Source organism: Heloderma suspectum, chromosome 5 (genome assembly GCF_057233095.1).
Source record: "Heloderma suspectum isolate Gila_16-S chromosome 5, 16-S_ref, whole genome shotgun sequence".
NCBI lineage: Eukaryota > Metazoa > Chordata > Lepidosauria > Squamata > Helodermatidae > Heloderma > Heloderma suspectum.
Window position 1 is genome coordinate 121,171,295 of NC_139462.1, and position 15,734 is coordinate 121,187,028.

A 15,734-nucleotide genomic window follows, 5' to 3' on the forward strand; every position below is an offset into this window, starting at 1 on the left:
TCATCTGCCCGGCTAGGTGATATTCAACCTGTTCTGGAGGGGGTTGCACTCCCCCTAAAGGATTAGGTTTGTAGTTTGGGGGTGCTCTTGGATCCAGAACTGTCACTTGAGGCACAGGTGAACTCAGTGGCACGGAGCACTTTTTATCAGCTTAGGCTGGTATACCAACTACGCCCTTATCTGGACAGAGATAGCCTAGCTACAGTTATCCATGCTCTGATAACTTCTCGTCTGGATTACTGCAATGCGTTATACGTGGGGCTGCCTTTGAAAACGGTCCGGAAACTTCAGCTGGTCCAAAATAGGGCAGCAAGATTGTTAACAGGGACTGGCCTGCGAGCTCATATTACGCCAGTACTTTTCCAGCTGCACTGGCTGCCAGTCCATTTCCGGGCCCGATTCAAAGTGCTGGTGTTAACATTCAAAGCCCTTAACGGCTTGGGGCCAGGTTACCTGAAGGATCGCCTCCTCCCATATGTGCCTGCCCGGACCTTAAGATCATCAGCAGCAGCCCTTCTCCGTGAGCCCCTGCCAAAGGAAGTGAGGCGGGTGGCTACTAGGAGGAGGGCTTTTTCTGCTGTGGCACCCCGGCTCTGGAATGAGCTCCCTAGTGAGGTTCGCCTGGCACCTACATTGTACTCCTTTTGGCGCCAGGTGAAGACCTTTTTATTTTCCCAGGCATTTTAGCATTCTAAATTTTTATCTTTGCTGTTTTAAATCTGTATTTTAAACTCCTGTACTGCTGCTAGGTTTTATTGTGGTTGTATTGTTATATTGTGGTTTTAATGTTCTATATATTTTAAATTGTTTTATTGTGTGTTGTTTGGTTTTAATTTTTGTGAACCGCCCAGAGAGCTTCGGCTATTGGGCGGTATAGAAATGAAATAAATAAATAAATAAGACTGAGCCGAAGTAGGAATTGAGCACTTCTGCCTTATCTTTGTCATCTGTTATCATTTTGCCATTCTTATTTAATAGGTGAACCACCATTTCTCCCCTCTGTCTTTTGCTATGCACATATCTGAAGAAAGCCTTTTTGTTGCTTTTAGCATCCCTCGCTAACCTCAGCTCGTTCTCAGCTTTAGCCTTCCTGATGCCATCCCTGCAATTCTGTGCTACCTGCCTTTAGAGTTTCCTTTCTTAAAAACTCCTATCCATCTTGGACTCCTTTTCTCATTACAGTTGCTTGCCATAAGATCTTACTAATCATTGTTCTGAGTTTATTAAAATCGGCTTTCCTAAAGTCCAGGGTACGGGTTTGGCTACACTCAGCTTTTGCTTCCTTTAGAACCAAGAACTCGAGTATAACATGGTCACTTTCCCCCAGAGTTCCCGTAACTGCTACTTTATCCACTAAGTCATCTCTGCTGGTTAGGATCAAGTCAAGGATAGCCGATCCTCTAGTTCCTTCCTCTACTTTCTGTAGGAGGAAGTTATCAGCAACACAAGTCAGGAATCTCTTGGTGGGGCCATGTTTTGCAGAATTTGTCTCCCAACAAATATCGGGGAAATTGAAGTCCCCCATTACTACTACATCCTGCTTCCTTGAAACACTGGCAAATTGCTTTTCAAAAGTTTCATCCTCGTCTTCTCCTTGATTGGGTGGCTGGTAGTAGAGTCCGACCACCAGGTTCCTTTTATTCTTTGCTCCATTTATTTTAACCCAGATGCTCTCGATGGGGCTACCAAGCTCATCCTCCTGTATTTCTGAGCAGAGAGATGTATTTTGAACACATAGTGCAACTCCACTTCCCTTTCTGTTCCTCCTGTTCTTTTTGAACAAGTTATATCCTTCAATTGTGTATTCCAGTCACGGGAATCATCTCACCAAGTTTCAGTTACACCTATCAAGTCATAATATCCCTCCTGTATTAAGAGTTCAAGTTTGTTCTGATTGTTTCCCATACTCTGGGCATTAGTGTATAGACATTCTAGACCATGTGCTTTATGGTCTGGCTTTCTTCCTACGTGTTTCTGAAGACTATTTCTGGATGCTATTAGAGCTGTTCTCTCCGTTGCAGTGCATGAGCCTTAGTCCATTATTATCCCTAACTTTACGTCTCCTATACCCACAGGATTCAGTTTAAAGCCCTTCTGATGAAGTTTTTCGTGCTGTGGCCAAACACATTCTTCCCAGGCCTTTGTGAGGTGCAACACATCCATTGCCAATGGTCCATCTTCCAGGAAGTATAGCCCGTGGTCCCAGAATCCAAATCTCTTGTGTTGGCACCACCTTCGTAGCCAGTCATTCACTCAGAGTATTTTCTTTCCCTTGCTATCCCTCTTCTCACTACTAAAAGGATGGATGAGAAAACTATCTGGGCCTCAAAGTTCTTGAGTTTCCTTCCCAAAGCTTCAAAGGCTGATGTGGTTTCTTCATTGCTCTGCTTGGTGGTATCATTTGTTCCCACATGGATGAGAAGGAAGGGATACCTTTCAGTGGGCTTTATGAGCATAGGCAACTCTTCAGTCACGTCCTTAATCCATCTTCCTGGGAGACAGCACATCTGGCAAGTCCACGGGTCTTCGCAACATACTTGGGTTTCGATCCCATGCAGCAAGGAGTCTCCCACTACTGCTACTCTTCTCCTCTTGTTGTTGTAGGCCTTGGTTTGGTTTCATCGCCTCTGCTTGACTGACCTTCAGCCTCTTGCTCGCTCTCTTGCATGTTCCCCTGTAATTCTTCCTCTGCAGGCTGTCCTCCAGTCTCATCCTCAAGTACCCGGAAACAGTTCCATAGCAACACTGCTTCCACTGGTGTAGTGTGTAGAGTGGCTTCTAGTTCTTCTGCTCCTGTCACCCTTTTCCAAGGAGTATCCTCTACTTCATTTTTCCTCACCTCAGCATTCTCCTCTTCTGCCTCAGCTTGCTGAGGTTTTCTAGAGTCTGTTCTTCACTTTGCTGCTGCAGTCCCACCGTTCTGTCCAAGAACTCTTCATGTTCTCTTATTCCCAGGAGAGTTGACACTCGCCGCTCCAGTCCTCTTACCTTTTTTTCCAGCAGCGTGATCTACTTGCACTTGTTGCGCATGGAAGCCATGTTTTTTCTCAGGCAAGAAAACAAACATGGCACAGACTCTGCAGGTCACCACCACTTCCGTAGTCTCTATTCCCTTTATGTTTCTAGCTTTCTGATTGTACTGGAATAGCCTGTGCTTTGTCCTCTATTCACTGGAGGTTAAAAACACAGTCCCACTGGTATGGAAGTGTGTGCTACAAGAACAAGAATTTTTTAAAAAAATGTTAGGGGCCTTCTCCTTGACCTCCCCTGCCAAACTCCCCTGGCAAACTCCCGCTCGCTCCCTCTGCTTGCCCACTCCGATCACTCGCTCTCTGGGAGCTTGCCTGTCTGTATAGCCCCTAGACCAGCTGAAGCAGCTTCCTCTTCTCTGCTCTGCTCAGCTAGGAGGCAGGAAACAGACTGACACTTCCTGCCCACACAGCTGCTGGGAGTACTCAGGCCATACCCTGTCCATTCAATTGAAGTTCTCAGGAGCACATGGTGAGCACACGGCGACTCAGAATGGAAAGGACAGCCCCCCGGGCCCACTCCAGCCCACTCACCACTCTGCCCTTGTCCCCTCCTCCACTGCAACCCCCCTGGCAAACCCCTGCCCACTCTCCCTGCTCACCCGCCCTGACTGCTCTCTTGTTGTGAGGATAAAATGGAGAGGAGGATTATGTACACCACCTTGGGTTCCTTGGAGAAAAAAAGGCAGAAATGCAATTAATAAATAAATCAATAACACCAAATTTACATCTCAGATTCTATTATGTCTTATACTGTATCAAATGGGGGGAAACAGGGGAAAAAACTAGTAGTAGGTGATTAGCCTGTAGTGGATCTAGAACACATGACCTGAAGGATGTCAGATGGGGATTCAGCCTCTGTAGAGGCTGTGTACAGAGGATTATCCAAATAAGAGAACTGGAGTGAGATCACATACAGCTCTTTACACCATTAGGCCACAGTGGGTCAGATTGTGTTGCCTTCCAGATAAGGTTTATTTATTGGTCTGAGCAGTGTGTTTGCTTCCGATTGCTGGTTACAGACTGCCTTTGCCTTACTCCCTCTTGGTTCAATAGGTGTCTGGTTTCACAAAACGAACTATAGCTTAAATCCAAAGAAGACAAAGTGATACTATTCGCTTCAAAAAGAATTTGTCCAGGCCCTGAACCGGCACTGACAATCAGTTTAGGCAATTCTACAGGAATGGTAGTTCAATCACTTCCCATAGGTAGGCAGTTGGTAACAGAATGGTTTACAATTGCTGGCTTGTGAAGTCAGTTTCACATATTCAAACAATGAAGTTTTAACAGTTATCACATGAAAAATGTGTCAAGCCAATAAAATCTCTTAAACAGGGATGCACCTAGAGTGGTTAAGATGCCATATAACACGTTCTCTAAATGCTTCTCAAAAATAAACTGAAATACTTCATTAGTGGGCTTAAGTACAGTTATACTGAGGCTTATACCTGTATTGCACATACCTGGCAATTTAGCAAATATTTGGCTCCAAGAGACCAATCATACATCCCCAGGCAAGTAATCAGCACCATGACTTTTAATGGTTTCTCCATGATCTCTTCTAGTCTTAGAAAATCGTATTCAAAGAGTCTCTTGCAGCGAAGGAAAGTCAGCTTGCGATATTTCTCAAGGGATAATTCTTCTCCAGCAAGACGAGCAAAGAGAGGGTCATTTTCAAGAGCTGAGAATACTCTGTCCTTTATAGAAAAAGAATATCAGAATGCTTGAACAAGTCAGCTTTGAATTTCCTAATAAACTGAAGTACACTTACTATTTTGTATATTAGTATAAGCTCAGTTCACTATATTAATATATTTGTAGTAATTTCCCTCTGCCACATACAAGAATAAAACATTTGAAAAGCAGTTACAACCTACAAATAAATATGAACAAAATTACATAAAATACCATTTAAGACTACAAAAATCAGATGGTACTATGAATACATAAGATCGCATCCAAATTTTGCCTCAGTGATTAAAACTTCTTTATTTATTTTTTAAATCTTAAGCTGAAGGTGAAGAACACAGCGGTTTCACAACATAGGGCCCACTTTGTGCCCAGCTGATCTTAGGTGGGTAAGCAAGAGAACACACAACAGGGTCACATCCCCAGATCTTGACCATGGAAGAGGAACATATGGGAGGTTTATGGCAGACTGGCATGTTGTCCCAGGCATTTGAAAGTAATAACATACACATAAGGATCAAAAAAGCTTCATTTTAAGAGGCGTGTGAAGGTGCTTACAAATTCACTCATGCTTCAAAAACCATGGTAATCGCAAACTAAAGCAATAAACTAGGGATGTATGAGAATATTGTTTGAGTATGCAAAACACTCAGACATGCCCCTTTCATGACTCTGAATGAGGATACGAACAGGAGAACACGTTCACCGAAAATGTCTGCAAATTCTCAAATACATGCTTGTGCTCGAAAAATATGCAATTTTTAAAGAACAGTTTGAAATCGCACATTTTTAAAAAAAGATGAGCAGAGCAAGGCCTGCTGATTTGCTAGTTTTAGGCCTAATTTGTTAGTTTTACTTTTGTTAAATGCAAAAATGCAGGACTTACTCACCTCTTCCTGTCTCTTGCTGACTTGTGTTACCTCATGATGATGCAGAGACTTCTCCCAATCCCAGTCCTATATCCCTCTCTACAACCTGCTTTCCCTAATATATAGTAAAGGTAAAGGTGTCCCCAACCAGTCGTGTCCGACTCTAGGGTGTGGCGCTCATCTCCATTTCCAAGCCGAAGAGCCAGCGCTGTCCGAAGACGCTTCCGGGGTCATGTGGCCGGCATGACTGAACACCGAGGTGCATGGAACGCTGTTACCTTTCCCGCCAAAGTGGTATCTATTTATCTACTTGCAATTTCTTGCTTTCGAACTGCTAGGCTGGCAGAAGCTGGGACTGAAGACGGGAGCTCACGCCGTCACGCCGCACTCGGGTCTCGAACTGCTGTCCTGCCGACCTTCCGGTCTGCAGTTCAGCGTCTTAACCACTAAGCCACCGCGGCCATAAAGGAAAGGTTCCTCCTGTGCAAGCACCGGGTCATTACTGACCCCTAGAGGGATGCCGCTTGTGCTAGCGTTTTTGTGGCAGACTATAGCAGGGTGGTTTGCCATTGCCTTCCCCAGTCGTGACTACCTTTCCCCCCAGCAAGCTGGGTACTCATTTTACCGATCTCGGAAGGATGGAAGGCTGAGTCAACCTGAGCCAGCTACCTGGGACCCATCTTCTGCTGGGATCGAACTCAGGTCATGGGGAGAGCTTCGGTTGCTATACAGCCGCCTACCACTCTGCGCCACACGAGGCTCTATAATATATAGTACATCGCTACTAATGTATCATTTTCTCTAACCGAAATGAAAGCATACTGGGAGACTAGTCCGTCAGTGTGCAGCTAGATGGCCACTAGCCCCATGGTATCCTAAGCCTCAGTGTTTACTCACCTGCAGAAGTAAAAGGACTAAGACTAAAAGACCTTAGCACAGGTCTTCTTCCATATATCTTATGCTCCTTAGCATGGGAAAACAAGAGTGCACAGAGCATAAGATATATGGAAGACTAGCAGGCATCATCCTGCCTTGTGTGGGGCAGCCAATGGACGGTGGGCTTGGATCCTGCTATTTAAGCTGACACACTTTGCATTCAGCCTGGCACTGTCCAAGCCACCTCGTCAGGCATTTCAAGTGGGCATAGCTGGAGCTGAGTGGATGTATCAGCTGAGGGATCAGGGATTTTTATGCTTACTGTTCAGTGTCAGCTTGGAGGGGAGCCTGTCTTGATCTCAGTTGGCACATTGTTAGGTATGCAACATGGCTCTCAGCATCACAGCAAGTTAACAGGGAGACTGAAGAGTAGGGATCATTGGTGAACACCCAGAGGTATCATTTTGGACGAGGCCTACGATCTCCTATCCTGATTGTGAGCACAAGGTGCCTCCAGGGGGAGGGGCATACCCAGCTGTAGGCAGGCAGTCAGGATAGCAGCCACCAGGTCCAACAGAACCAACAACTTTGGTGATGTCTGGAGTCCAACAGAGCCTTTGGCTTTACTCCTCCTCCAAGGCTCTGCCCCCTTGCAGATGAGTAAAGAACTGTAAAAAGCAGCCCCTGGAGCCAGGCACTCTGATGTCTCTCAGCTATTTCTCACCAAGCCCATTCCTTGTTGTGGGGCTTGGGCATGGTTGAGGCCCAGGCCTAGTGCCTCTGTAGTTTGTGCCTCTATCCTTCTGACTTAGCTGGTCCCTCATCCCCCCCTCCCCCCGCAACATGTCAGTGATCAAGTCGCTGCTTGTAGTTTGAATCTTCACATGAAGAACTACTAAGCTTGGGAGCAGAGACAGGATCCACTCAGGGGCCTGTCTGAGTCACCCACCTAAAGGTTATAGACCTGGGAGACAGTGACCTGGTTCGCATGATGGTTAATAAGCCACGATGGCTCCTTAACCACCCTGCACATTCTGGTGGCAGCTGGCAGTGATTAACATAGTTACCCTCAGCAGCATGGCTTGTTGTGTCATGCCAACTTGGACAGAGTGGCTTGTTGCTGTGGGTAACAAGCCACCCAGAACCCTACAACAGCCCACAGGTTCTGGGTGGCTTATTACCCATGGCAACAAGCAATCCTGGCTGGGTTCACATGCCATGACAAGCCACGCTGCCGAGGATAATTATGATAACGGTGGATTATTTCCCCAGCCAAGATCATGACAATCGGGCCAATGACATGGTCGGGCATCCCCTAGCAAAGCTTGCAATGGGGCTGTTTACACAACACGTTAACCCACAGTCAGTGGTTGAGTGTGGGTTGTTTTGAATCATGGGTTGTTTGTTGAACTGTGGGTTAATGTGTTGTCTGAATGCAGCCAGGGTGGCTTATTAACCATACAGTATGGCTTATTTTCTTGAACAAGCCACCTTAAGAACCCATGGTTTGTTATTGGGTTGTTCAGGGTGGCTAACAAGCTGCACTGTATGGTTAACAAGCCACCCTTGGCTGCATTCAGACAACATGATAACTCATCCTGCGGAAAACGTGCTACATTCAGACAACACTCTAACCCACAGTTCAACAAACAACCCATGGTTCAAAACAACCCACACTCAACTACTGACTGGGTTAGCGTGTGTGAACAGACCGTGCTGGTTGGGAGACAGCAGGAACAATACTGTTCAGGAGCTCTGAGCCAGAGTGTGGTCATACAGACATGCAAGCACAGCAGGCAGAGGACGTCTACCGGTGTCTCACCTGCAATGAAGGTTGAAGTTTAGCTCATCATAGTTCACTTACTTCATTGCAGAGATGGTTAATGCACCGCATGCATTCAGTATCACATCTCTTCCTCCCTCTCACACCCAGCGGCAGCACTTTTCTCTCACTCATATCCATAGCTCTTTTTCTGTTCTCTCGTGCACACAAACAACAGCAGTGCTTCTCCTTCTCTCTCTCACTCACACTTACTCACTAGCACGTCTCTTTCCCAGGCACAAAGGGTGGATTCAACGAGGATGTCAATTATTTCTTATTTTTCTTTCTTAGCAATAAACCTCTGAGTGAGGGACTGAGAAACTGGTATCCCCAAGTATGCTTTGGCCCACAGTCAAAGCATATGCCCCTGCCACCAGGAGGATTTCCACAGATGAACTGCCACACCATCATCTCTGGCCAAAAGCTTAATTTCTGTGCAAGCCGTGCACAGGATGAGCGATGTAAGTCATCTGACACAACACTGAGGGAGACAGTCTGCCAGGTGTCTACAACATTCAAAGGCCAGGTGGCTTTAATGGGCTTCCAAGGGGTGGGGGTGGGGGTAAATGTATTTGTTTGTTCCATTTATATTTTGCCTTTTCCTCCAAGGAGCCCAAGGCAGTGTACATGATCCTCCCTGCTCTACTTTATCATCGTAGAAGTCCAATTCAGCACAGGCAGAGACAGCTACACCTGGCTGGATAAAATGACTCTTTCAGATGCATCAGAGTTTAATTAGATTGACATGGATAACTGTGGTACAAGAGGGTTGAGCAATTTTGTAATTTATTATCCTGCTCTTAAAGATGACTGTGTAGGGGTATTGCTCAGTGCACCTGAGGTTTAGAACAAGCCATGGGTTAACTTGGGGTTGTTTAAACTACGTACAGCCCCAAGTGCCCGATTGGACATCACAGAAACAACCCTCGAATTGTCTGTGGCATTCGAGGGTTGTTGATGCAAACAGGAAGCAGCTTGTGTGTGGCTCAGGCACAGTGCGCATCCCCACAATTCATGGGCTAATTAACCTATGATTTGCCACCGTATGCCACCAGTATACCCGAGCAGGACCACTGTCTGAATAAAATTAAGGTATTTATACTTTTAAATTCCATAAATACAACAAACGGTACAATTAGATAAGTTATACATAGTACATTTCAAGTTCTTAAAAGTAGCAAAATAACTGAGTTTGGTAAGAAAGTATTGTGTATATTTCAATTTCCATCCATTTTATTTGTGGGGGGGGTTTCAAGGGGGGGAACACCCCTCCATCAAAGAGAAACCTTTTCCCCACATGACTTCAACATTTCTGGAAATAGTATATCTCTAGCGCAGTCTTGGCTTGAAAACCTTGTAACCAGAAACTTCACAGGCATTCCTATTATAACACGAAGTGGTTTACTAACTGTCCCTAGGTGCTGGTCAACAAAGTCAACTGGTGGCCCATTTATCAAATGTTGTACACCCCAATCTAAGAGAAACATGCCTCTCAGGATATAAGAGATCATGGGGTTCCCTTGGAACAACCATAATTTCCTAGCACATTGCAGGTAAGTGTGGGCTATTGAGTGTGCTTACAATATTTTTCATTTACGTTGTAAGGTGTCTTTAACAAATATTATATTCAAACTTACCTGAAAACGGAGCAGATCTTCCTCTTCTATGAATAGTGCCATCTCCTTCCAACTGAAGGATGCTTTCTTCCGGTAGGCAGAGAGTGGTCCACTGGGTAGATCTGGGAGCAGCAAAGTGTTCTGAGCGCTGGCCTTTTCCAGATCATTGATAGAGGCCATCTTAACATAAAATGCTTGTTCTGGAAGCAACCCAAAAATTATTCAGCACAAATAAAAACTAATTTTAAAAGTTTTCACAAATACTTCTGCAGGACCCTCCTCTCATTCACAGCCAGTGGATCCTCCTCTCAGTTTACATTAACAGCTGTTCAGCAGTTAAGAGAGAGTTGACACAGACAGCCACTGATAGAAAGATGACCTTTTCTAATTCTAACTTGGTGCAATTACTGCCTTTAATTAAAAAAAAACAACACAAACCTTTAGCCCTGATCCAGCCCTTACACACAAGTGCATCATACCACCACAGTGCAGGGAGTGGTAGGGGTGGTGGAAAGAATGCACCCTAGGGCAGACAGGGTCTTTCAGCCCTTATCAGTGGGTTGAAATTTCCCAGGCCTCATCCTGGGTGCTTGAAAGATACTGGAAGAGACCAAGGTATCACGTATTAAGGGGCTATTGCAGCCGCTTTGCACCCAGCCCCTTTCTGTTGCCAGCTGTTAGGCTAGCAATCTGTGAGTGATCTGCACTCTGAATGCGAATGTCAGTCTGGACAGTCTTTTTTTCTGGAAAAATATCTGTACAAAGAACATGCCCAGGATGGCCAGGCCCCTGTACGCACATTCCAAGCTGACTCAGCATTATACTAAGTAGGGGCTATAGAAATCATCTGGATGATGCATCATCAGGTCCTCCCAAGCTATTGATTGGTCAGTTTGAATGTCCCTCTCTGGGAGCTACCAGCCCCCATAGAAATACCTGTGATTGTGAAAAAAAAAATTGTTGTCTTTCTGTGCGTAACAAAGAGGCACCACTGGACTAAGTTATGCCAGGGAGCCCCAGGCGTGGGTATCAGCTGCTTTGATGGGTTATTCTTAAAATCCTAGGAACGTAGGAAAGTGCCTTATGCTGAGTCAGAGCATGGGTCCATCTAGCCCAGTATCGTCGATGCTGAGTGGCAGCAGCTCTCCAGGGTTTCAGGCAGGATTCCTTCCTAGCCCTACCTGGAGATGGCAGGAATGGATCCTGGGACCTTCTGCATGCAAAGCAGGTGCTCTACCACTGAGCTACAGCCCTTCTCCAATCCTGATAAATTTTAGTTAGCTAATTTGAATATTTTATTTTATTGTTAGAGTAACTGGCTATTTCTGAACTTCTCTCTGCTTGGCTCTTTAATAAATATATTCAATTGGAACATGGAGTTGACTTAATTCTTTGCCTAGCCTGGAGTTGGCCATATCCATGCACTGGACTGCTTGGCAAAAATACTTACCTGGGCTTTAAGGAGTTTAAAGGAAACTCTGGACAAAGGGGTCTATCCTTCTCCATATAAAAAAGCTGTGAGCCTGGATTCTCATGTATCGGAGTTAAGTAATTCAATAAGTTACTAATACATGGGTGGTGGCAGCCTACCTCTGAGTAATATAAATAAAAGAGTGTCTTGAGTAAGAGCTATTGGCAAACTTAAACCCAGACAATAGAGTGAAACTCCCACAACAGTTCTTTCATCAGTACTTTCTGTTTCAGGGGCTGTCTGAAAGCAATGCATGGTAAGAGTATGCTGTATGAAATACTTCTTGGTCTCCTTCTCGGTTTATTTATTTTATTTATTTACTTGCAATATTTGTATAATGTTCCACATCCAAAGATTTCGGAGCAGTGAACAGCAGATAGAATAAAATAGAAACCACGTTAAAATAATTATTTTTAAAAAGAAACAGAGTTCTGATAAACCAAAATCTGAGAAAAACTGTGGCTAGTTAATCAAGGAAGGCTTCCTGAAATAACAATGTTTTCAGGAGGTGCTGGAAGCAATACAACATTGGCACCTGCCTGACCTCCAAAGGCAGGCAATTCCACAGGAAGGGGGCCACCACACTGGAGGCTGTTTTCCTGGTGGATTCCAACTGGGCCATGGGTCCATGTGGAACCATCATGAACATGCCCTCTAATGACCTCAGTGACTGGGCAGGTTGGTAAGGGAGAAGATACTCTCTCAGGTATCCTGGTCCCAAGTTATTTAGGGCTTTGTACACTAGTACTAATACCTTAAACCTGACCCAGAAGAGAATAGGCAGCCAGTGCAGTTCCCTCAGCAAAGGAGTTGCACTCTGAAAAGTGTGCAACTTTTGCTGCATCCCGCACTAGCTCCAGCTTCCAGACCAACCTTAAGGGTAGCCCCACATACAGTGCACTGCAGTAATCCAGTCTTGAGGTTATTAATCTCTGCACCACCGTGGCCAAGCTAATCCTGTCCAGGAGAGGCTGAAGCTGGTAAAAGGCACTCCGAGCCACTGTGGGCACTTGGGCCTCCAGTGACAGTGATGGTTTAGAATGACCCATAGGTGTACACAGCACATTTCATTAGTGTGTGTACCCAGGGAATTTTTTTTTATAAGTTGAACACTTATTGAATCATAAAGGACATCATTTTTATTCATCAAACAAACTAAAGAAACGAAAACTTAACTAAACTTATTTTTCCTTAATTAACAACTAAAAAATACAAACTTAAAAAATGAGATACAAAATACCAAATTTTTGCTGTAGTGATAACCAGGCATATACAAAGATACAATCAATTTTCATGAACTTTATCATTAACCAGCTAATTAGCCAACCTAAATTGATCAAACTAATAACAGCTCCTATCAAGGAGATAACTGATTTGGGACCCCACACATACTTGTAAAAATTAGGGACAATCCTCAGTAAATAAACCCTAGGCATAGGCCTTCCCCTCTGTATGGAGTTTCCCCTGCTGCTGGCAGGGCTGATATTTTGCCCCCGCCCCAGGTGATGACATGGAAGCAGCTTCAGCAGGGTTACATATGCTCCCTGCACAAAGATTAGAAACACTGTAGACACTGAGCTGGGCATGCTTCACATGGCCATTTATATAGGTCAAAGAATTTTCTAGAATAGTAGTCAGAGGGGGAGGCGAGGGCCAAAAGTAATGCGGCACTGCAGTAGTGGGCTGCACTACTACAGCAAACATGCTGCAAGTGAATGTGGGCTTCCTATACATTTCTACAACATCTATATTACGCAATTCGGTGCTTATTGCATAATACAACAATCCATTCTTTAAACCTAGAAGAGTGTACCATGCAGTTAAATTAAAAAGCAAAGCCACTCCTTTTTTTTTTTTTTGGAGACATCAGGGTTGCCTGGGCACACCCTGTACTTATGCCTGTGGAGCTATCACGGCTTAGAGAACAAACCAGAAGTGCTGAAATATTTCTCCCACTTGATAGAAACTAAGGGCACAATCCTACGCATGTTTAGACAGAGAAAAGGCCTACAGCTCCCGGCATCCCCCAGCCAGCCATGCTACGTCTAAACATGCATAGAATTGCACCCCAAGTGCTTCTATGAATATCAAAAGGGCAAAGATGCCCCGCAGCGGTGTGGTGGAGCCAGGGCTCACAGCAATGCAGCGCTGGCACATTTTGATCGGCATTCCCTGTTCCGTGAGCTTAGCTGCAATTCTCACAGTAGCTTGGGAAAATGATTTTCCCCAGAGCCACTGTATTGTTCCCTGTTGTAATACAAAGTATTTTGGACTGGCTTTGTCTTGGATGGGCAGTGAAGACTCATTACAAAAGACCTGCTCCACGTGGAGATAAAAACTTCTAGAAGAGGCTTGCTGATATGGATCAACACAGCTGCCTGCATTTTGGGACTGTCCTGAGGGGCTTACCTATGGGGAGTGCCATGATGAGCACCTGCTGTTCAAAATGTACCATCACATGACTGCTTGGCATTGCACTAGAGATCCCTGATGTTAGTGCAGGCATCCCCAACCGTTCTGGACCCCTGGGCACATTTGGGAATTTGAGAAACTGCTGTGGGGATCACCACAAAATGGCTCCTACGGAGGATGTGGCTAGTCACATAAGGGCAGCCGAGGGGGCCTGGCTAGTCAAAACTGAGCTTAAGAAAGAAGGGTGGGGGAATAGTGAAGCTAGAGGCTGGGAGGAAGGGGGAAACAGCAAGGCAAGGGGTACAGAAAGAACAAGGGTAGAGGCTAGCAAGGGAGAGAACAAAGACTGCCCTAACATTTCCCAAGATTTTTCTTAAAACTATTTTTTGAAGAGGGGGGGCGTTGCGGGCGCCACGGTGTCGCGGGCGCCATGTTAGGGACCCCTGCACGAACGCAATGGAATTTAAGTTAGCACTCGTGTCCGCTTGGATACTGCCCAACATGTTCAGTGGGGCTTGCTCCCAAGTAAACGCGCCTAGGATTGCAGCATGGGTGCCCAGCGGCCAGTCTAGCGAGCGCAGAAACAACCAATTTTGAGATGGGAAATGTAGGGTGTATTTACACGCCCTCCCCTTCCCCAGGGCTTCTTTCCGTGATTCCCGCATGCTTCAAGGTATCTGCTTTCCCAATGGCGGCACCCAGGAGCAACTCACTACGTTTGGCTGAAAGGTCCGCTGTTGGTGTGAGGACGCCGGAAGGTCTTTCCCGCACGGGAGGGACAGAGGAGAGGGCGCCCTCTCTTTCTGGATATTTTACGCGCTCCCCACTTTCACGAGCAACGCAACAAGCGAAACTGCAGACGGAGTCCCCCGCGCACTCCGCTGCCAGGTCGCGCCTCAGCCTAGCCTCCTGCTATAAACTTGACACGTTAGCTTGACAAACACCCTCGGAGTCCCAGAGTTTTCGCTTGACGCCTTCGCGCGCTAAGGCGCAATGCGCCTCCGAGTAAAGCGGTGGCACGCACGGCGTCTGCAGGCGAGAGCGCTGTCCGCTTTGGCCCTGGGAAAGGGTCTAAGGCAGGCGTGAGCAATTTGTGGCTCCCCGGATTGTTTTAGAGCGCAGGACAGGAAGGCCTGGCGTGCTATGGTCCATGGGGTCACCTAGAGTCGGACACGACTGAACGACTGAACAGCAAGATTGTTTTAGCTAACAACTTCCATCAGCCCTAGCCAGCAGAACTAATGGTGAGGGATGATGGGAGTTGTCGGCCAAAACATATGGAGGGTCACAAGTTGCCCGCCCTTGGTCTGAGGGGACACATTTACCTAGATTGACCGTTAATGCAATCTGAGGAGTGTGGGTTGTATAGAGAATTTGGGGCTAGAAATCCGAATCGGCTACTGAAAGGAAGGAGGGGTGGAACAGCTGCCACTACAGCATTTTAAGGTAGCAATCCTAAGCATGTTTAGACAGGAAAAAAAAGTCCTACAACTCCCAGCATGCCCCAGCCAGCACGCTTGCTGAGGCATGCTGGGAGTTGTAGGACTTTTTCCTGTCTGAACATGCTTAGGATTGTGCCTTAAAGCACAATTTAGCAACGCGGAGGTGTAAACCGCTATCTCCCACCCCTTTTGTAAGGGCTTTAAAAGGGAACATGAAAATGGCGGGGGAGGGGGGATGCGAAGCTGATACCGGGTGCCGAGTTTGAGGGAGAGGGTGATAAATCTTTCCCTATGGTCCGTTTTTGCGCTCAACGTCTCTTTCCCGTATCGGCAGTTTTCTAGTTTTTCTCGCTGGTTGGGTGGGCCGATTTTGATTGCAAAACAAGGGCATAATTCAATGTATTCCTACGGCCATTCTGAAGGAACCGTGAAAAAATCTTACGGCACCTTAAAGACTAACACATTTATTACGGGTTTTGTAGACTAGAGTCCACTTCATTGAACGCGT

General features: G+C 45.9%; 1 protein-coding gene across 13 annotated transcripts in view; it reads right to left on the reverse strand.

Moving 5' to 3' along the window:
* ACOX3 (acyl-CoA oxidase 3, pristanoyl) overlaps positions 1 to 15,734 on the reverse strand; it is a 97,209-nt gene that overhangs the window by 81,225 nt on the left and 250 nt on the right. For 8 of the 13 annotated variants that reach the window (XR_014792505.1, XM_084859867.1, XM_084859863.1 and 5 more), the window contains exons 1-3: positions 13,782 to 13,970; positions 9,923 to 10,101; positions 4,493 to 4,726 (exon numbers count right to left, since the gene is read on the reverse strand). Coding sequence is in view for 12 of the 13 variants with exons in the window: in XM_084859867.1 (XP_084715993.1) it covers positions 4,493 to 4,726; positions 9,923 to 10,101; positions 13,782 to 13,878 (510 nt within the window). In the remaining variant the exon portion in view is untranslated. Of the gene's footprint in view, positions 1 to 4,492; positions 4,727 to 9,922; positions 10,102 to 13,781; positions 13,971 to 14,497; positions 15,021 to 15,734 lie in introns of those variants that run through there. The other 5 variants (XM_084859868.1, XM_084859865.1, XM_084859866.1 and 2 more) reach the window with 3 other exon arrangements.